General features: G+C 42.8%; 3 protein-coding genes across 7 annotated transcripts in view; 1 reads left to right on the forward strand and 2 right to left on the reverse strand.

The window, feature by feature from the left end:
• Positions 1-2,609, reverse strand: part of LOC115180863 (receptor-type tyrosine-protein phosphatase-like N) — a 43,110-nt gene extending 40,501 nt beyond the window's left edge. For all 3 annotated transcript variants that reach the window (XR_003873168.1, XM_029743005.1, XM_029743004.1), the window contains exon 1: positions 2,360-2,609. Coding sequence is in view for 2 of the 3 variants with exons in the window: in XM_029743005.1 (XP_029598865.1) it covers positions 2,360-2,435 (76 nt within the window). In the remaining variant the exon portion in view is untranslated. The remainder of the gene's footprint in view (positions 1-2,359) is intronic.
• A 1,205-nt stretch (positions 2,610-3,814) lies between these two features.
• On the reverse strand, positions 3,815-12,307 carry LOC115180875 (aspartyl aminopeptidase). 2 transcript variants are annotated; one of them, XM_029743016.1, is made up of 15 exons: positions 12,209-12,307; positions 11,716-11,806; positions 10,988-11,076; positions 10,753-10,866; positions 10,392-10,517; positions 10,098-10,222; positions 9,708-9,792; positions 7,883-7,990; positions 7,725-7,802; positions 7,380-7,463; positions 6,734-6,894; positions 6,018-6,057; positions 5,679-5,780; positions 4,505-4,672; positions 3,815-4,056 (listed from the first exon to the last, which is right to left on the reverse strand). In XM_029743016.1, exons 1-15 carry the CDS (start codon positions 12,212-12,214, stop codon positions 4,006-4,008), a joined length of 1,428 nt encoding a protein of 475 aa, XP_029598876.1. In that variant the 5' UTR covers positions 12,215-12,307; the 3' UTR covers positions 3,815-4,005. The 2 variants fall into 2 exon arrangements, with proteins under 2 accessions (XP_029598876.1, XP_029598878.1); XM_029743018.1 differs by having other exon boundaries at positions 12,099-12,248.
• A 1,735-nt stretch (positions 12,308-14,042) lies between these two features.
• Positions 14,043-19,645, forward strand: LOC115180895 (uncharacterized). 2 transcript variants are annotated; one of them, XM_029743045.1, is made up of 5 exons: positions 14,043-14,270; positions 14,559-14,900; positions 16,853-16,973; positions 17,557-17,593; positions 18,914-19,645. In XM_029743045.1, the coding sequence occupies exons 1-5, from the start codon at positions 14,204-14,206 to the stop codon at positions 18,998-19,000; spliced, it is 654 nt and encodes a 217-aa protein (XP_029598905.1). In that variant the 5' UTR covers positions 14,043-14,203; the 3' UTR covers positions 19,001-19,645. The 2 variants fall into 2 exon arrangements, with proteins under 2 accessions (XP_029598905.1, XP_029598906.1); XM_029743046.1 differs by having other exon boundaries at positions 14,583-14,900; positions 18,914-19,234.
• The last annotated feature ends 1,660 nt before the right edge of the window (positions 19,646-21,305 follow it).

The following is a 21,305-nucleotide window of genomic DNA, read 5'->3' on the forward strand; positions in this document are numbered from 1 at the left end:
TGTAATTCATAACCATCAGTACCACCGGATTTAAAGACTATCATATTGTGATTCATAACCATCAGTACCACCGGATTTAAAGACTATCGTTATGTGATTCATAACCATCAGTACCACCGGATTTAAAGACTATCGTTATGTAATTCATAACCATCAGTACCACCGGATTTAAAGACTATCGTTATGTAATTCATAACCATCAGTACCACCGGATTTAAAGACTATCATATTGTGATTCATAACCATCAGTACCACCGGATTTAAAAACTATCGTTATGTGATTCATAACCATCAGTACCACCGGATTAAAAGACTATCATATTGTGATTCATAACCATCAGTACCACTGGATTTAAAGACTATCGTTATGTGATTCATAACCATCAGTACCACTGGATTTAAAGACTATCGTTATGTGATTCATAACCATCAGTACCACTGGATTTAAAGACTATCGTTATGTGATTCATAACCATCAGAATAGGTGAGTTATACTTGATACATACACGTGTATATGCCTCTTCAGCTTTGTTAGTATTGTGCCTTAAACATGCTCAGTAAATTGGTCTGGTCATCCAACAAAATCTCCAAATACATAGAATGTATGCAGTTCTCACTCATTCCTGTTTATTCACATGGGGTGAAGCCATATGAATGAAGGATCCTTCAGGTTCTGACGACAGTCCTCGTGGTGAGTCACACCGATGGGGGGAGGGGGGTATAGAACACACAGTAGTACGCTACTATTGGTTTATTAGTTACCTGCACAATGTTAGGCCTAGGCCTACTGTTTCACTTCTGCTAACTCCACAAACCGGCATGTCAAAAGGAAGGCAGTCATAGCCAGTTAGATATGGTAAAATTCTCCTTAGATTGACACAGCTGGAAATGAAGGAGGCAAAGCAATACCTTTTCCCCTAGTGTGATGAACTAACAGTAGTCAGGTCGACGTCTCACCAGAACGGAGTTAAGGTCAGTGGACAGGCAGTGTGTGTGCCTGCCTGTCTGCCTCCACAGCACAGGTTTAGCCTGCCCTACAGCACCGAAATATCAAGCGGCCATCGACACCGAAACCAAGCGAACCATCAGTCTGTTTGCCGTCTGTCCATGGTTCTAAAAAGACTGGCTATAACCAACGCACATGCCATTGCGCCTGCGCGCTCATTTCAGCACCATGGACAGTGCACTACTGATGTAAAGTTCGAGGTGGTAGGATTGGCTGCAGCTTGACAAACTGCCATCAGTAGGCTGGTTACATTAGAACATGATCCAACTTTAGTAATTTAACTTCTAACAAGCCTGGAGGGAGGGCGCGAGGTCTAACCAGCTTGGAGGGCGCGAGGTCTAACCAGCCTGGAGGGCGCGAGGTCAGTGGGTGGTTGTAATCGCAGTATTACAGAACGGGCCTTTGTAAACCTATAATGACAGTGGTTGTTGTCATTCAATTTCATTACATTTTTTTATCCTTTATTTAACTAGGCAAGTCAGTTAAGAACAAAATCTTATTTACAATGACGGCCTTGTCAGCTCGGGGATTCGATCCAGCAGCCTTTCGGTTACTGGCCCAACGCTCTAACCACTAGGCTACCTGCTACATTGTGCTCACATGGTTGTTTAAACTTAGCGCAGGTCATTTTACACAAATCAAAATGATATCGTCATCTACAAAAAGCAAAAACACCAGACGCGTAGCCGACACAAAAACATAACCCTAATCTTCTGACTTTTGAATGACGTGAAGAAGCGCTCTCCCTCGCAGTGTTGTTTTTATTGAGCGCGCCGAGCCAAGGCGTGGGGCACAGCAGGCTATTACTGGTCCTTCATCCACTATTACTGCGGAGAAGAGCTATGATGAATCATGCCTATCTGACGCTGTTTTCGGAAACCCATCATTCAATCCAAGCAGAAGTCTACAGCCCCAAGTCACTATTCAAACCAAGTGTGTCGTGACGCAATTTCATATTTAGCCCACATAAATAGCCTCCAATCGCCTAAACAAACATAACTGACATCCAGAAATGTTGAATCACATCTGAATCTCTCCATTTCTTAACATGTGTTGTGTATAAGTAAATGCACGTTGTTTACAACACTATACTAATATTGCCTGCTACAATGCACAGAAAAGCAAAACAGTATGGTGAATGATACTAAAATAATTGAGCATATGTGGCTATATTCTTAGTTGTTATTCTGGCAAATCCAGTTTGAAGTAGCAGAATATGGCTCATGGACCCCGTCAATATATTGCATTGATTTATTCACTATATGCTATTGCCTTGGCTGAGATTTCTAAATGGCTGTGTATGTAGACCTGTTACCTGCCTCGGTGAGTGACTCAGTTCATTTTCTCCCTTACCGTATCTGCTTGACATCCCCGTCTGATAGCACACCGTCATCACACATAACACGCTCCATAGCCGCTGAGATCCCATGGTTTCCCCAAGACAGACAGAGCTGTTCAGCGGTGCGTTTTAAACCCTCATGATCCGTGTCAACTATCGAAGAGACTTTCTAATGCCGCACATCCACTCCGACTCCAAAGGACGTGGATTTTCGCACTGTGAGTGCGACAGCAAGTGTTGCGAGAAATGTGTAAATCCCGGGATGCGCGCTGCTTCGGATCAGGAGCGGAAGTCTTTCTGCATGGCCGGTTCACCTTTGGGAGATCCACCATTGCGTCATAGCCCACTGGGCAAAATGAACAAAGTTCAAGTAATTCTTACCATGTATTCCTCAGTTCCTCTAATTATACTGAATAAAAAATATAAATGCAACATGTAAAGTGTTTGTCCCATGTTTCATCTGCTGAAATAAAATATCCCAGAAATGTTCCAAACTCACAAAAAGCTTATTTCTCTCAAATTGTGCACAAATTTGTTTACATCCCTGTTAGTGATAATTTCTCATTTGCCAAGATGATATACCACACCTGTCAGGTGGATGGATTAAGAAGCATGATCATTACACAGGTGCACCCTGTGCTGGGGACAATAAAAGGCCACTCTAAAATGTGCAGTTTTGTCACACAACACAATGTCACAGATGTCTCAAGTTGAGGGAGCGTGTAATTGGCATGCTAACTGCAGTAATGTCCAACAGAGCTGTTGCCAGAGAACTGAATGTTCATTTCTCTACCATAAACTGCTTCCAATCTTGTGTAACCACGCCAGCCCAGGACCAGACAGCTGATGAAACTGAGGAGTATTTCTGTCTGAAATAAGGTTTGGTGGGGAAAAACTAATTCTGATTGGCTGGGCCTGGCTCCCAAGTAGGTGGGCCTATGCCCTCCTAGGCCCACCCATGGCTGCACCCAGTAATGTGAAATCCATAGATTAGGGCCTAATGAATGCATTTCAATTGACTGATTTCCTTATATGAACTGTAACTCAGTAAAATTGTTGTGTTTAGATTTTTGTCAACATTGTATGTTGTTTCACCACTGGTACTAGACTTGCTATGGAGTGTGGGCCAAACACTTTCTTTGAATTGGAGATCCAGTGCAACATAAGAGGCAGCGGTTAGAGAAGCAGGCCTCAACCAGAGGGTTGCTGGTTCGAATCCCAACTCAAGACGGGAAAATCTAGTGCGGAAATGCATCATCTGCCGTTGTGCCTTTAAGCAAGTTACTTAACCCCCTATAATTGGTCCAGGGGCGCTGCGGTGCCCATTGCTTCCAGCCTTTTAGGTTATATGTGTGGATCTCTGTGAGCATATAGACAAATGAATGCTCTATATCCTATGACCTCTATGAATTAGTCAGTGTCTTTCGTATTAGAATGAGTCAGCAAAAACAAGGGAAGGAGAGAGGATGTGTAGATTAAAGATATAATTTTATAAACCATTTCAGTTCATCAGAAACATCATTTGAAGGATCTTTCCTTGTCTCTGAATGTGTGCAAAAAGTTCTGCTGCGGCACTGTCATGTGAGTAAACAAATAACACAGTGTGTAGAGAGACCCAGAGGAGGACATCTGTCTGTCCATGTTGTGTCCTTTCCCCAGGCTAGTCCACAGTCACCATGTCTCTCACAGTGGGGAAGAGCTCAAAGAAGCCCTGGTAAGAACAGACGGAAGACATATCAGCCCCTCATCATCATCATCATCATCATCATCCACCAACATAGTGAGACATTATGGTTCACTATGTCTGGTCAGATTACAACACAATTAGACCCATAGAATGTACTGACTGTCTGATACCACTTTCACACTATCGTGCTGTTCGCAACCACACTGTGCTGGCTCTGATATTTTCCTTCCACATTGCCCAGCAACTACAGTAGATGTGCACCCAGGCCAGGCAGAACCGCTTGGCTCAGTTTGGTTCAGAGAAACAGCAGAGTGAAAAGGGTATCAGGGTGATGGAGTGGGTCAGGGTTTGGGGGTCATGCCAAAGCCACATTTTCCTACTTGACAAGCATTCAAGGGAATTGGAATTTTAGTGTACTTCCTGATTTGAAATGGACCCCAACCCTGGAGTGGGTTAGTACAGGGTCCAGTACCTTGAATAGGTTGGTAGACTGGAGCACTCCAGAGGTGCAGCACATCTCCCTGATGGAGTGCATGGCCAGCTGGGGGGCACCGATGTCCAGCACGGGGATCCCCAGGCGGGAAGACAGGATGGGGCCGATGGTGGTCCCACAGGGGCTGTCGTTACGCACCATCACATCCTGGGGCCACAGAAACAGGGTCAGGAGGGTAATGAATTAACTAATGCTTACTAGGTACAGTTGAAGCATCTGTGGAAAGAATACACAAATGTACTGTTGCATTCAGTTTTATTGATTCCATTTCCATGGATGCTCATTAATCACTCAGGCATAAATTGGATGTCAGCTGTGTGGGGAAACTCAACATGTGTCAGAACTGGAAGTGTCGTTCCTGCATCTCTATTTAAATCTGGATTTACACCAGTCCATTCCTTCTGAGTCCACATGGGGGTGAATGAGTGCACACTCCAGGGAGGGAAATGGACCAGAGCCATAGTTTCACCAGGCACTAAGGTGAATAAAGTGTCCTTGTGGGAGCTGAACATCCTTCATCATCTACTCTTAAGAGGCTCTCGATTTCAGTCTCCCTCTCCATTAAGCTTGGTTTAAATCCCCACTGCACTAAGGCTTCTGATTTAAATCCCCACTGCACTAAGGCTTCTGATTTAAATCCCCACTGCACTAAGGCTTCTGGTTTAAATCCCCACTGCACTAAGGCTTCTGGTTTAAATCCCCACTGCACTAAGGCTTCTGGTTTAAATCCCCACTGCACTAAGGCTTCTGGTTTAAATCCCCACTGCACTAAGGCTTCTGGTTTAAATCCCCACTGCACTAAGGCTTCTGGTTTAAATCCCCACTGCACTAAGGCTTCTGGTTTAAATCCCCACTGCACTAAGGCTTCTGGTTTAAATCCCCACTGCACTAAGGCTTCTGGTTTAAATCCCCACTGCACTAAGGCTTCTGGTTTAAATCCCCACTGCACTAAGGCTTGGTTTAAATCACCACTGCACTAAGGCTTGGTTTAAATCACCACTACACTTTCTTCACCTCAGCACTACTTTGCTAGAAGATGTGCTCCTTGCAGAGTGGATTTAAGAAACAAGATCACAAACCCACGCAGTCCACAAAGCACACAGAGAAACAAGCATGTATGAACAAAAATCACACGAGCGCACACGCCAATTACCTGAAGAGGCACACCAACACGACTGGCGATCTCTCTCAAGATGGAGGCTGTCACAGCCGTAGTGGCATAGCGCTGGTTACTGTTGAATTTAACTACAGGACCCTGAGAGAGAGAGGACATTCAGACAATCACACCGACTAGGACTTCAGATATTTGTATAGAAAACATACAGAAATAATTGTATAGCATGTCTGCCACAAATATTACACACAGGACCATCATGACCATTTTACCTAAATCTAATTGTAGACATTCTTTGTAGAAGATTCCAACAATAAGTCCACCAGTTCTAATGGGGGTTTTCAGTGTATTGCTGAGGTGGTAATTTGAGCTATGTACCTTGTGGAAGGCTGGTCTGTGGTTTTCATCATGCTTCTCCCTGGGGTGAAAATGAAAGTCTATCAAAACTATAAACACAGCAAACATCTTTCAAACTGTCTTCTGGTCCCAGCCGGTACAACAACAACATTACAACAGCAGTCAATTATATATCTAATATGATATAAATATATAAATGAGACTATTATTCCCCAGGCATACTGTACACTGACTGGTAGTTGGGATGTTGTTCTAGAACCTGACTGCACTTGCACACTTTCTATCATGGACCTAAAAACGCTTCATTGGTGTAATAATGGTGTGGAGGGAGGTTCCACCATTAAATCCATGGCAGGAAGTAGACACTTTGGGAAAATGGTGAGAATTGGGATGCAACCACAGAGTGATTAACAGTATGGTGTTTCTATAGGGAGTAGGGGTAAACTGACTGGTAGTTGGAGTGTTACTATAGAGACAGAGTGATTAACAGTGTGGTGTTTCTATAGGGAGTAGGGGTAAACTGACTGGTAGTTGGAGTGTTACTATAGAGACAGAGTGATTAACAGTATGGTGTTTCTATAGGGAGTAGGGGTAAACTGACTGGTAGTTGGAGTGTTACTATAGAAACAGAGTGATTAACAGTATGGTGTTTCTATAGGGAGTAGGGGTAAACTGACTGGTAGTTGGAGTGTTACTATAGAAACAGAGTGATTGACAGGTTACTGTATGGTACTGACTGGTAGTTGGGGTGCAGGGCGTGGGCCATGTCGGCACTGATCATGAAGGAGCGTGGCACCGCCTGCTGGAAGGCTGTGAGGTTGGTGGGGGAGGAGGACAGACGACTCAGGATCAGCTCTGTCAGGTTGGACGCCGCCCCCTGGGCGCTCTCTGACCCCACCTACAGGCCACAGGGGGAAGTGTTAAGTGTTAGCACACCAGATAGGTTAGGGCTCTCCAAACCTGTTCCCTCCTGTAGGTTTATACTTCAACCCTAATTTAGAGCACCTGATTCTAATAATTAGCTGGGTGATAGGCTAAATCAGTTATTCTACAACTGGAGAAGAAGTGAAAACCTACAGGAGGGTATCTCTCCAGGTACAGGGTGGGAGTATAAACCTACAGGAGGGCATCTCTCCAGGAACAGGGTTGGAGAGCCCTGGGTTAGATATACCGAGGGTCGGGGCCTTTTACATTATAATTAGAGGGTGAACCTGATCCTATATCAGCACTCCTTATCAGAGATACTTTGTGAATATGTTCCCAGGGGGTTTTCCTGACCACCAGAAAACTCTGGGCTCTAGTTATAGTTCATAGCTATAGCCCAGTGATAAGGAGAAGCTCTACACAGAAGGAATTTAGCCAACACAGGACTGGGGTACTGACCTCTTCATTGTCAAACAGAGTCACCATCCTGATGTTGGGGTCTGTGGCCAAAGAGTCTCCAGAGATGCAGGAGTCCATCAGAGCCTAGTGGACAGAGGAAAAGAGGGTAAGGTTAGGTGAATGAAGGTTAAGGTTAAAGAGGAAGTAGAATGAATGGTAAGGTTAAAGAGGACGTTCACATTATGGTGGTAGTCATGTTCCGATTCCTCTCGTCCCTCTCAAACACGCTGGAGGAAAACATGTGAGGTTCCTACTCTCAGATGTTCATGTACTTTGAGAAGGAGACCTGTTGTTAGTGTCTGGAGGTGGAGTGTTGAGTTGGAATAGAGGAGAGAGGAGACTCACCTGTAGGGCACAGTAGCAGCTGTGGAGGTTGTCCAGACGGGGGGAGTAGATGAACTCTTCAAACACACCTCCAATTGCCTACACAGCAAACACACACGTCAGTAATCTGTTATCGATGTCATTAACAGAGGGGGAGGAGATGTTGAGACAAGACTCACCCCCGGTTGAGTGTCAGCCAGACACAGCTCAAAGTCCAGCAGGGCCTCAGGCTGAACGTCCAGCTCTGAACACAGCACCTTGACCAGGGCCGGGTGGTGCTTCTCTGCCTGGACGAGTGAGAGAGGGGAGAGATGGAGAAACGTACTGAAGGCCTACTGAAGTTGAGTAAAGCAAGTTTGATTAGTGTGTGTGTGTGTGTGTGTGTGTGCGCGCGCGGTACACTGGACTGTGTATAACTATCTAGTACTGTAGAGTGTACAGTCGTTGCCAAAAGTTGAGAATGACACAAATATAAATTTTCACAGTCTGCTGCCTCAGTTTGTATGATGGCAATTTGCATATACTCCAGAATGTTATGAAGAGTGATCAGATGAATTGCAATTAATTGCAAAGTCCCTCTTTGCCATGCAAATGAACTGAATCCCCCAAAAACATTTCCACTGCATTTCAGCCCTGCCACAAAAGGACCAGCTGACATGTCAGTGATTCTCTTGTTAACACAGGTGTGAGGGTTGACAAGGACAAGGCTGGAGATCACTGTCATGCTGATTGAGTTCAAATAACAGACTGGAAGCTTCAAAAGGAGGGTGGTGCTTGGAATCATTGTTCTTCCTCTGTCAACCATGGTTACCTGCAAGGAAACACGTGTCATCATCATTGCTTTGCACAAAAAGGGCTTCACAGGCAAGGATATTGCTGCCAGTAAGATTGCACCTAAATCAACCATTTATCGGACTTCAAAGAGAGCGGTTCAATTATTGTGAAGAAGTCTTCAGGGCGCCCAAGAAAGTCCAGCAAGCGCCTGGACCGTCTCCTAAAGTTGATTCAGCTGCGGGATCGGGGCACCACCAGTACAGAACTTGCTCAGGACTGGCAGCCTGCAGGTGTGAGTGCATCTGCACGCACAGTGAGGCAAAGACTTTTGGAGGATGGCCTGGTGTCAAGAAGGGCAGCAAAGAAGCCACTTCTCTCCAGGAAAAACATCAGGGACAGACTGATATTCTGCAAAAGGTACAGGGATTGGACTGCTGAGGACTGGGGTAAAGACATTTTCTCTGATGAATCCCCTTTACAATTGTTTGGGGTATCCGGAAAAAAGCTTGTCCGGAGAAGACAAGGTGAGCACTACCATCAGTCCTGTGTCATGACAACAGTAAAGCATCCTGAGACCATTCATGTGTGGGGTTGCTTCTCAGCCAAGGGAGTGGGCTCACTCACAATTTGCCTAAGAACACAGCCATGAATAAAGAATGGTACCAACACATCCTCCGAGAGCAACTTCTCCCAACCATCCAGGAACAGTTTGGTGACAAACAATGCCTTTTCCAGCATGATGGAGCACCTTGCCATAAGGCAAAAGTGATAACTAAGTGGCTCAAGGAACAAAACATCGATATTTTGGGTCCATGGCCAGGAAACTCCCCAGACCTTAATCCTATTGAGAACTTGTGGTCAATCCTCAAGAGGCGGGTGGACAAACAAAAACCTACAAATTCTGACAAACTCCAAGCATTGATTATGCAAGAATGGGCTGCCATCAGTCAGGATGTGGCCCAGAAGTTAATTGACAGCATGCCAGGGCAGATTGCAGAGGTCTTGAAAAAAAGAAGGGTCAACACTGAAAATATCAACTTCATGTAATTGTCAATAAAAGCCTTTGACACTTATGAAATGCTTGTAATTATACTTCAGTATTCCGTAGTAACATCTGACAAAAATATCTAAAGACACTGAAGCAGAAAACTTTGAAAATTAATATTTGTGTCATTCTCAAAACCTTTGGCCATACTGTACAGTGAGAGATATAGATAGTTAGAGTCTTACAACAGTGGTGGCGTCACAGGCATCCCCAGTGGAACAGCAGCCAGTCTCCAACTCCTCCTGGACAGCAGTGGCTAGGATGGGCACTCTGTCACACACACAGTTACTAAACACTTATTTCTCTGTCCAATTCATGTTTGTTCTCCTGGTTCCCATGAGGGGTGTATCTCAATAGTCTCAAGCAGCTTCCGCTCCTGGTCTCCTCCCCTTCAACTGCACTGAAAGAACAGAACAGGTGAAAGCAAATTCCTGCCATACTGCCTTCACCTGTCCTGTCGTCAGATCAGTAGATGGAGGAGAGGTGGCAAGGAGAGGTGGCAAGGAGAGGTGGCAAGGAGAGGTGGCAAGGAGAGGAAGCCAGTTAAGACTGTTGAGATGCAATCCGGGACTTACAGGTGGTTCTCCTTGTTGGGGCCGAAGGAGTCGTTGATGTCCCTCTGGAGGTGGATGGCCAGGTGGGGGATCCTCATGATCGGCCGGGGCACGTGAACCAGACGATGGACCAGCTTATCTCCAGTCTGCACCACAACACAACAACTCCCACGTAAGGTCCTCAAAAAAAACACTGCCATTCTCTAGACACACTTCAACACATTATTCATACAAGTTCAGAAACCTAAGAATGGGCCAACCTTAATGTTTCACTGGTGAATGAAGGGTTAGATCGGTAGGGTTACATTGCCATACCTTGACCATAACACGACCGGCGATGGTCAGATCACGGTCGAACCAGGTGTTCCAGATTCCTCCTCCGTAGCACTCCACCCCGACCTGCAGACAGCCCTGTTTAGTCTTCTTGGACCGTGGCTTAATCTGAATCAACCACAGAGAGAGAAGGGTGTCAAGTTAGCGACCAAATACAAGTATGACCTACTATCCCCAGTGGTTGGCGGTGTTAGCCCTGGGTCGTGTTCAGTAGGGTACACTGTAGTAAATCGTTTGGCAACAGAAAACTAAAATATTTCAGACATTACCTGACGGTTTCAAAACATTTTGTCCCTAACAAACACAGCTCAGTTCTTTGCCCAGTGTAGAATTCCATCCTTACCCTCAGACAGGGGCTGTCTGTGTGTGCTCCAATCATAGTGAAGCCATTGCCTGGCTGGAAATGTCCACCCACAGCAAAAGCGATGATGGAGGAGTAGTTACGGGTCACAAAGTACTGTTGAGAGAAGAGGAGTAGTTAATTCTCAATCAAGCACAGTTTGACAGGAAAATATTATTTGATCCCTATAAAGCTGTGTAGATCAGTGTGGGCCTGGAACCTCCATGTACTGACTGACCTTACTGGCAGGCTTGATGTTCCACTGCTCAGTCTCCTTCAGCTCAGTGAAGCCAGTCCCCAGCAGACGAGACTTACACTCTTCAACCACTGCTCACAAATAGGAGTGAAAAGAGCATGACATTAACTTCAAGCCACCTCGTTCCTTTTCTGAGTTACAACCTGCGAAACCAGGGAACATACAAATTAATTGACTGATAACAGCAGGGGTGCAACATTCATTGGGGACGGGGGGACCCAACATTCTGAAATTGCATTTTTGTCCCCCCCCCAGTTTTATCATTGGAATGTGATACAAAACGAGGCAATGGTTTGCTTTAGGACCATGCGGACGCCTCCGAGCGGTCGGGTAGGCTGTTTGGAGTGTTTATCAGACTTGATTAAAAAATACAAATTAAAAAAAGTTGTCCCCACCACTTCTAAAACCAAAGTTGCGCCCCTGGATAACAGAGTGGCTTTGAGAGATCTCAGGAGAGATCTAGGCCAAGGATAGTGTGAATGGACTGTACATGGATCAGAGTGCAAAGGTAGGCTACACAACAAAACTGGCATCAGTACAGGCTCAGAAAGAGGACTTCTGCCTGCAAGATATCTATCTCATCTCAAAGTCCATGGAAGGTAGTCAGTCTCCCAATGCTCCATGCTCTTGATCAAAAATGTATTTAGTGTTGACACAGGATTTACAGTATTTCTCTTTGTCCCTGTGCCGTGACATGACTTGTTTCTGACCGTGGTATGGAGACACTCCTTTGTTCACGAACTGGAGGAACTCCTTGGCAGCAGTCTGCACAGCTTCCTTTGAACTTTTCATGATCAGTGACTAGTGAAAGCAGAAGGATAATGTTACACGCCATGAACGACACAGCTTTGCATTGGCAAGCGAAACAGAAAGAGAGATTAACGTTACTGAGCAGCAAGCTAAATATAATTCAGCAAGAGTCAGTGTTATAACATTACAATATCTGTCATACCCTGTATGATTAGTCCAAAAATAGAATACACGTTAAGCTTACTGCAGAATAGACAGTAGGCTAATCGTTGCTTGCTAGGTAAAGTTAGCTAGCCAGCCAACACAGACATTGTTGTCAAGCGAAACCGAATAGATAGCTAACCTTGTGCAGTAGACACGGCAAACACAGCTTCCAAAAGTCAAACCAGACTGCTCTGAGCTAGCTACACTTACTAATATGCCAACAGCCAAATCATAATTTATGGTGCTTACTTGCATAAATGTTTAACTGGACTGTTAAACTCTGTACCCGGTGTAAAGCACACGGGAGACCTCTGACAGATTTTGTAAAGACCACCGATGTAGAATCTAACAATGGACAATTTGAAGGGAGGATAACGTGGTATTGCCCTCTGCTGGCCAGGAGGTAAAACAACATTGTTGGCTGTTTCGTGGCAGAGATTGTAGAGGAAACAACCACAAATGCTCTGACAAAAGCTAGCCATTCTTGATAAACCTATTTAACAAAATTACATATATTTGGGTGATTTTTATTAACTTATTATTGACCACTCCTTGGTTACCCAGCATCTATCTCCCCAGTTTATGCTGATCAGTTTCGCCTGTATGCTAGCTGCCCACCCAACTACCCAGCATCCTTGGTCAAGTGCTGGCTCAGCTGCCTGCTGCATCTTCCTGATGAAAGGCAATCACTGCTAACAGGTCAGCTCCACTGTAAACCTACTACACCTCCCAGCCACCAAGCAGATTCAGGCCAGTAAAATAGGAAATGGTAATTTGAATAACAGTCTGGTATGATAAAGACTTCAATAGAAGTCACCCAGGCTTCCTTTCCAGCCCTCTCCAGTCCTCAGAGATGGAGCCGAGTAATGGTGTGTGCACAGATAAGACTAAAGTAACAGAGCACAGGTTAGAAAATATCATGTTATTATGATACTGGATATGCCATTTTTCAGCTTGTTATTCGTTTTGTTGAATGTCACCAAAAGCAACAAGCCATTACGAGGATGCACATTTTATGGACTGTGCATCAACAGTCTTATACATCATCAACAGTCTTATACATCATCAACAGTTTTATACATCATCAACAGTCTTATACATCATCAACAATAATGTTGATGATGTATACGACTGTTGATGATGTATAAGACTGTTGATGTATAAAACTGTTGATGATGTATAAGACTGTTGATGATGTATAAGACTGTTGATGATGTATAAAACTGTTGATGTATAAGACTGTTGATGATGTATATGACATCATCAACAGTCTTATACATCATCAACAGTCGTATACATCATCAACAGTCATATACATCATCAACAGTCTTATACATCATCAACAGTTTTATACATCATTGTTCAGCTTCAGACTGTTACATCCCGGAGGGACACAAGACCAATGGCCACCACTAAAGTATGTGGCTGAAATGGGCCAAAAGGAGCAGATCAACTTGCCACAAGTCTAGATTAGCTTTCACACCTTGCATATTTAGTCTGTTTTGAATTTCTGAGAAGTGAGATCAAATGGGGGGGTGGGGGGGGTGCAGATGGCTGCGTAACATTATCGTGTGCTGTAGATAGCCTACATGTGATGCTAGTAGTAGATGTCCATTTGATCAGCACAATAAACATCTGCACTCAGCAGTGCCATAGTACGCATACCGGTGCAAAATCCTCTCGCATTTCTAACCGCTGCGTAAATGTTACCCTAAATATATGCGTGTGCCATTTCTGAAAAGACTGCGCACCTAAAAAAAGAGATTAGTAAACTTGGCGCATGCCATGCGTACACGTTTTTTTCCAGTAATAATTTTATTGAATGATTATAATAATATATCAGAAATAGAAACATAGCACTTGGTAGGTTAATTTCCTGTTATTAACCTGGAGGACCAGATCTAACCATCACTTACTTGATATACCCCCCTCAGTCTTGGGGTGCTGTCAGAATATATCATTGTTGCTGGAGCAGGAAGTGGACCTCTTGACATGTATATTTAGTATGTGGTGGTTGCACTGCATAGCCCTTAGACACAGCCCACTAGATGTATTGTCATTGTGAAAGTCACACATAGAAGCTAGAATGCATTTACACAGCACCACTTCCTCCTCTCAGATAGCACCAGATCATGTAACTGGGTCAAACCAGTCAAAAGGACTTTGATTTGCTTTAGTTTGACTTTTGTTCTGCTGTCAGTCTGAGCAGAAAATATTGGACTAACATTTGGTTCTGCAGTTGGTATGTGTGGAAATGTATTCAGGCTTTCTCTGATTTTGCTGCTGCTGGCTCAATGCACAGCTGTTGAAGGTAAGAGGGATATTTGTCTTTTTCTCTGACACATACACACAGCATTATGCAACATGAAAGAAAGGAAAGAGCACCAGTCCTCAGATGTTGCATTTGTGATGCATTTCCATTATTCCATTAACAATAGGAGTTTAGTTATGCACAAGGTAAAGTTGTGTTTATTACTATATTTATATTTCATTAACATTCTGAAATGTGTAATATTTTTTTTTAAATTCAAATGCTGTTTTATTGTAAAATGTTTTTTTACTTTAGTACTTAATCTTTTCTTATGAAAAAACACTCAAGGTCCATGTCATTTCCTGTTGGCAGTGACTCAAGAGAAAACATTGGAGACAGGAGGAGCAGATGCCACTATTCACTGCTCAAGCCAAAACCTCACTGACATCAGTACTGTAGTATGTCACAAAAATAGAGTTATAAGTGAGGGTCGTGAGTGTAGAGTTTCATACGACGTTGAGACAAATCATACCAACAGCACTTGTGACCCCAGAGTCACACTACAGATAGAGAATGACAGAGTGTGTCTACACATCACCAACATTCAACCATCTGATGAAGGGAACTACACCTGTCAGTGTGGATATAATGGGGGACGGCATTATATAAACATACATATTTCTGTCAATGGTAAGTGTTTGGTCTGATGGGATTGTTCACAATCATTTTAAAATGAACCCCAGCATAATGTCTTATCACCACATATTTAGTGGAATGTACACTACCGTTCAAACATTTGGGGTCACTTAGAAATGTCCTTGTTTTCCATGAAAACATGCATGAAATGAGATGCAAAATGAATAGGAAATATAGTCAAGATGTTGACAAGGTTATAAATAATGATTTTTAATTGAAATAATAATTGTGTCCTTCAAACTTTGCTTCGTCAAATAATCCTCCAATTGCAGCAATTACAGCCTTGCAGACCTTTGGCATTCTAGTTGTCAATTTGTTAAGGTAATCTAAAGAGATTTCAACCCATGCTTCCTGAAGCACCTCCCACAAGTTGGATTGGCTTGATGAGCACTTCTTACGTACCATACGGTCAAGCTGCTCCCACAACAGCTCAATAGGGTTGAGATCCGGTGACTGTGCTGGCCACTCCATTATAGACAGAATACCAGCTGACTGCTTCTTCCCTAAATAGTTATTGCATAGTTTGTTGCTGTGCTTTGGGTCATTGTCCTGCTGTAGGAGGAAATTGGCTCCAATTAAGCGCCGTCCACAGGGTATGGCATGGCGTTGCAAAATGGAGTGATAGCCTTCCTTCTTCAAGATACCTTTTACCCTGTACAAATCTCCTACTTTACCACCACCAAAGCACCCCCAGACCATCACATTGCCTCCACCATGCTTGACAGATGGCGTCAAGCACTCCTCCAGCATCTTTTCATTTTTTCTGCTTCTCACGAATGTTCTTCTTTGTGATCTGAACACCTCAAAGTTAGATTTGTCTGTCCATTACACTTTTCGTCTGTCCATGCCTCTTTACTGAGGAAGATTGGAAAAAAGTGTAATGGACAGACAAATCTAACTTTGAGGTGTTCAGATCACAAAGAAGAACATTTGTTCTTTTGCCCATCTTAATCTTTTCTTTTTATTGGCCAGTCCGAGATATGGCTTTTTCTTTGCAACTCTGCCTAGAAGGCCAGCATCCCGGAGTCGCCTCTTCACTGTTGACGTTGAGTCTGGTGTTTTGCGGGTACTATTTAATGAAGCTGCCAGTTAAGGACTTGTAAGGCGTCTGTTTCTCAAACTAGACACTCTAATGTACTTGTGCTCTTGCTCAGTTATGCACCGGGGCCTCCCACTCCTCTTTCTATTCTGGTTAGGGCCAGTTTGCGCTGTTCTGTGAAGGGAGTAGTACACAGCGTTGTACGAGATCTTCAGTTTCTTAGCAAATTCTCGCACGGATTAGCCTGCATTTCGCAGAACAAGAATAGACTTACGAGTTTCAGAAGAAAGTTATTTGTTTCTGGCCATTTTGAGCCTGTAATCGAACTCACAAATGCTGATGCTCCAGATACTCAACTAGTATGATCAATTGGCCTTTTACAATGATAAACTTGGATTGGCTTACACAACGTGCCATTGGAACACAGGAGTGATGGTAGCTGATAATGGGCCGCTGTACGCCTATGTAGATATTCCATAAAACATCTGCCGTTTCCAGCTACAATAGTCATTTACAACATTAAAAATGTCTACACTGTATTTCTGATCAACTTGATGTTATTTTAATGGACAAAAAAAAATGCTTTTCTTTCAAAAACAAGGACATTTCTAAGTGACCCCAAACTTTTGAACGGTAGTGTATGTAATGTGCAAAAGTACCTTCAATACGTAATATGTATTTGGCTTACCTTTATGTTTTGTTGTCTTGTTTTGTAACATCTGTCATAAAAGTTACATCTGACAGAACTGAGAGAATTTCTATAGTCACAATATTGGATTTTGTCATCAATACATGTAATAATGTCTTAAAATATAGAGACTGTCAAAACACGATGCCTTAATGTAAATGAACAAGATGGTGGAAGAGGAACATATAAGATTATAATATATATTTTCCCCTTTCTCAGGAGCCCAAGTGCAACAGGCCACAGACAACCTTCTCTTCTATTGGGGGATGATAACAGGTGTTACAGCATGTGTAGCTGCCCTGGTGTTTGGTGGCGTAATCATGAGGAAAATTCATCTCAGGTAAGATAATACTAATATCTTGGTAAAAGAGTTGCTGTAATGAGTGTTTGTCAGCCTTTTGGTATTTGAATAATTACTTGGAAGCACTATAGTAAAAAAAGGTGCATTCTCATATACATATCAGATCTACAATGTGGATAGAGTACTGAATTGATGTCTCAGAAATACATGCAATGCTATGAGTTCAGGTGGGCTCTTCAGCAAACAAAAGAAAGGAGGGGTGCTCAACAACAATGACGAAAAGCATGAAAAGGCATTACCAGGAAAAACATCCAAAAGGACTAATTCGAGGCAGAAAGGAGTTGGAGCACTCAACAATGTCACAGTATTATTTCAACCTCAGCGTGGAAATACCATAAAGAACACAGAAAAAACATGTTTTTGACTGCACTGGCCCTTTAAGTCTGAGTTGAGTTTATATGGGTCAATTGTGTCTAATCACGGCACTGTTGTGGCTTTTCGCTTCTCACTTCCTGTCAAAAATGAGAGTGGTGAAAAAAACAAAATGTTTCTCTACAAATGTGCTGTGTAAAACAGGTTTCATTTGGTGCTATGTTAACTCTTGTTATTTATTGCTCAACAGGAGAACACAGCTACAAGTGTCTGGAACCGTCAACGAGGTGCCACAACAACACTATTTATGTTTTTTGTTATTGCTAGCTGTTGCATGTTAGTCATAAGAAGTCATCTGCAGAGACTACCCAACAAACCAAAATTGGTGCTGTGAACGTTCCTAGAACATTCATTAGGTTGCCCCAAAAGTTCTAATTAATCCTAACTAGAATTTAAAGGAAAAATCCACAAAAAAGTGAAATAACACTAATATGTGAGAACAATATGTTTCATTTTGGCGTTTCAAGTTTCAAGCACTATCAATTTAGGAGTCTACAATCTCACCATGTTAAACCTGCAGATTGATGTGCCTCACAGAGTGGAGTCTGACATTCACAACGGCACCATGCAATGCACCCTGGACTGAAGAGGCAGATAAATAGGAGAAATGTGTTAGACCCTGTTAAATTACACATTTCTCTAGGCAGGAATATCGTGAAAATATGATCAATGGCTCATTGGAGAGAAGACTACCTCCCACGTTATGACATCGGCCAGTATTAGAATCTGACACGTATGATAGACGTTTTAACGATCTAAAAGTCATATTCCTATTAACTTCCAGAGACACTTTAACACAATGCTACATCATACTGGCAGAAGTTCTGCATGCTTGAACCGCAATAACTCAGACACACATGAAAACATGAAATGACACAGGGAATCGATAGAACATCACTCAGAGATGCACAAAAACAATATAACATTCAAAATTGGTTAATCTTTCCTTTAATGGGAATGTTAGCTAATGTCCTGGGAATTGAATTTGCCAACTTATTACAATTTTCCACAGCGCCCAGCATGGTCTCATAGACTAGACGTAACCTAGTAAATGTAATCCGGGATACTCAAATTAGTATGATATGTTATGTTTGGTATGGTTACATAAAACAGATGGTTAGTTTTGGCAAAAACAAAAGTAGGCTGGTTGGTCAGGGTGGATGGGTGGTTGTATAACGTGCGTATAATGTGAACGTCTAGCAACCCAAAGGTTGTGAGTTCAAATCTCCTCGCAGACAATTTTAGCTAATTAGCAACTTCAGCTACTTTACAACTACGTAGCATGTTAGCTAACCCTTCCCCTAACGCCAACCCTAACCCTTTTAGCTAACCCTTCCCCTCACCCTTTTAACTAACTCTAACCTTAACCCTAGCCTAGCTAACGTTAGCCATCTAGCTACCATTAGCAATCTAGCTAGAATTCGTAACAAATCATACATTTCAAATTTGTAACATATTGTACGTTTTATATGAAATGCTCTGAGACCAGGTTGCAGCCCCATATGACATTACAGTGTAATGCAGTGACATATGGTTTGTCTTTGTAGGAGGAGCAACGGGACATCGAGCCCTACAGCACATTCACAAGGAGAACCAATGGGCTTTACTCAACTCTCCAGCTGCTTAACCCCTGACCCCCTTGACCAATGATGACATGGTATTAGACACGTTTTTGTAACATACAGCTTGTACAGTAGAGTGGTGGATATACATTTACTGTGAATATTTTGATTACTGAAAAGGCCCTTTGAAAGTCTGCCTATTTTATCCCTGTCTGACTTGCCATACATCAGCCTCTCCTTTACTGTAGATCTTCTGTGGTGGTTGTAAATATCAACACATACTGTCTGCAGGCTGCACATCTGTTATGGAAATTCAATTGTTAAATACATGTTTCAAAATTATAGCTGTTCTGTTGTTGCTTTCTGATAGAACAAAGCATGTTTCTGCAGAGATCACCTAATGCCAAATCATAAACTTTTCCACCAGGTGTCAGTGTACTGTTTGTAAAATACTAACATTGTCCTGTCATGAACATGAATGAAGAAATCAGTAAACTGCCTCTATATTCATACTGTAACTTTAGAAAACAGAATATTAATGCAGACTCACTTCATATTTCATATTATTATAAATATTGGTAATAAAACAAACAAAAGAACAATATGTGATTTATATTGTGATTTATTAGAACTGCATTTCCCCAAAAAACAAATGAATGTATGCATTATATGTACTTCTGTGGATGCAGGGCCAGCCTATTAAATGACTTAACTGTTTCATGGTGTCCCTGCCTGTTGTTTCCCTGCTGCACATCTCAGTAATATTAATGTGCCCCCTACCCTTTTCAATTATTATGAATCTTTTTAACAGAAGTCAAATCTCCTACTAAAACAATACAAGTCATATTCTGTCTGTTACTGTAAGTATTCTCTGGTTTGACACATTGAGTCAGAGCTACATAAACACTACTTAAAGGCTCTGCATGGTCAATGCCATGTCTGCAGTGGCCATACAGCATTTACTGCGATGCAGCCTCTGCAGAAGTCAGGGCATTCATACCTCTTGCGCTTTGCGTAGCAGAGCTGTTGTAAAGGAAGTGAGTTTGTGTTTCTACAGGACTTCCCGCCCACACTTACTGTCAACCAATCATGTCAATGAGATACACGGCGCTATACGGAGCCTCTACATTGTTACACAATTTGGAAGGAGCACAGCGATGTGGCATGGAGCTGGATTTTGCCTCTGCAACCTCCAGAGGCTTTGCAATTGCGTCACATCCTCTCTGGACCACATTTTCGGATCAAGCTAAAATATGCTTTTAGAAAGAGTGATTAGTGAACAGATGGTTGATTCTTAAAGGCTCTGCATGGTCAATCCAACATTTGCATTCCATACAGCATTTACTGCAATGCTGCCTCTGCAGAAGTCAGAGAATTCATACTTTGTGCGATTCGGGGAGCTGTAATACGCATCCAATAAATTTCTGCATCTCACCACTCATAGTGATTAACTCTATAAACTCTATAGCCATCCAGCTAATTACAGTACCAGTCAAAAGTTTGGACACACCTACTCATTCAATAGTTTCTCTTTATTTTTTACTAGATTATACATTGTAGAATAATAACACATCAAAACTATGAAATAACACATATGGAATCATGTAGTCCCACCTACTCAACAGCCAGTGGAATCCCATGGCGCGTTATTCAAATACCTTAGAAATGCTATTACTTCAATTTCTCAAACATATGACTATTTTACACCATTTTAAAGACAAGACTCTCGTTAAACAATTCCAAACATATTTTATATTTTTCAAAGTAGCCACCCTTTGCCTTGCTGACAGCTTTGCACACTCTTGGCCTTCTCTCAACCAGCTTCACCTGGAATGCTTGTCCAACAGTCTTGAAGGAGTTGCACATTTGCTGAGCACTTGTTGGCTGCTTTTCCTTCACTCTGCGGTCCAACTCATCCCAAACCATCTCCATTGGGTTGAGGTCAGGTGAATGTGGAGGCCAGGTCATGTGATGCAGCACTCCATCACTCTCCTTCTTGGTCAAATAGCCCTTACACAGCCTGGAGGTGTGTTGGGTCATTGTCCGGTTGAAAAACAAATCATAGTCCCACTAAGCGCAAACCACATGGAATGGCGTATCCCTGCAGAATGCTGTGGTAGCCATACTGGTTAAGTGTGCTTTGAATTCTAAATAAATCACAGACAGTGTCACCAGCAAAGCCCCCCCACACTTCCTCCTCCATGCTTCACGGTGGGAACCACACATGCAGAGATCATCCGTTTATCTACTCTCTGTCTCACAAAGACATGGCGGTTGGAAGCAAAAATCTCAAATTTGGACTCATCAGACCAAAGGACAGTTTTCCACCAGTCTAATGTCCATTGCTTGTGTTTCTTGTCCCAAGCAAGTCTCTTCT

The sequence above is a fragment of the Salmo trutta genome, unplaced genomic scaffold (genome assembly GCF_901001165.1).
Source record: "Salmo trutta unplaced genomic scaffold, fSalTru1.1, whole genome shotgun sequence".
NCBI lineage: Eukaryota > Metazoa > Chordata > Actinopteri > Salmoniformes > Salmonidae > Salmo > Salmo trutta.

Coding starts and splice junctions, on each gene's coding strand:
- LOC115180875 (XM_029743016.1), bottom strand. Junction 6,058..6,733: donor GCCCTGCACCCCAACTACCA/GTCAGTACCATA, acceptor TTTTCACCCCAG/GGAGAAGCATGATGAAAACC. Junction 4,057..4,504: donor AGTCTACCAACCTATTCAAG/GTACTGGACCCT, acceptor TGTTCTTACCAG/GGCTTCTTTGAGCTCTTCCC.
- LOC115180895 (XM_029743045.1), top strand. CDS start 14,204: ATGTGTGGAAATGTATTCAGGCTTTCTCTGATTTTGCTGCTGCTGGCT. Junction 16,974..17,556: donor ATGAGGAAAATTCATCTCAG/GTAAGATAATAC, acceptor ATTGCTCAACAG/GAGAACACAGCTACAAGTGT. Junction 17,594..18,913: donor TGTCTGGAACCGTCAACGAG/GTGCCACAACAA, acceptor TTGTCTTTGTAG/GAGGAGCAACGGGACATCGA.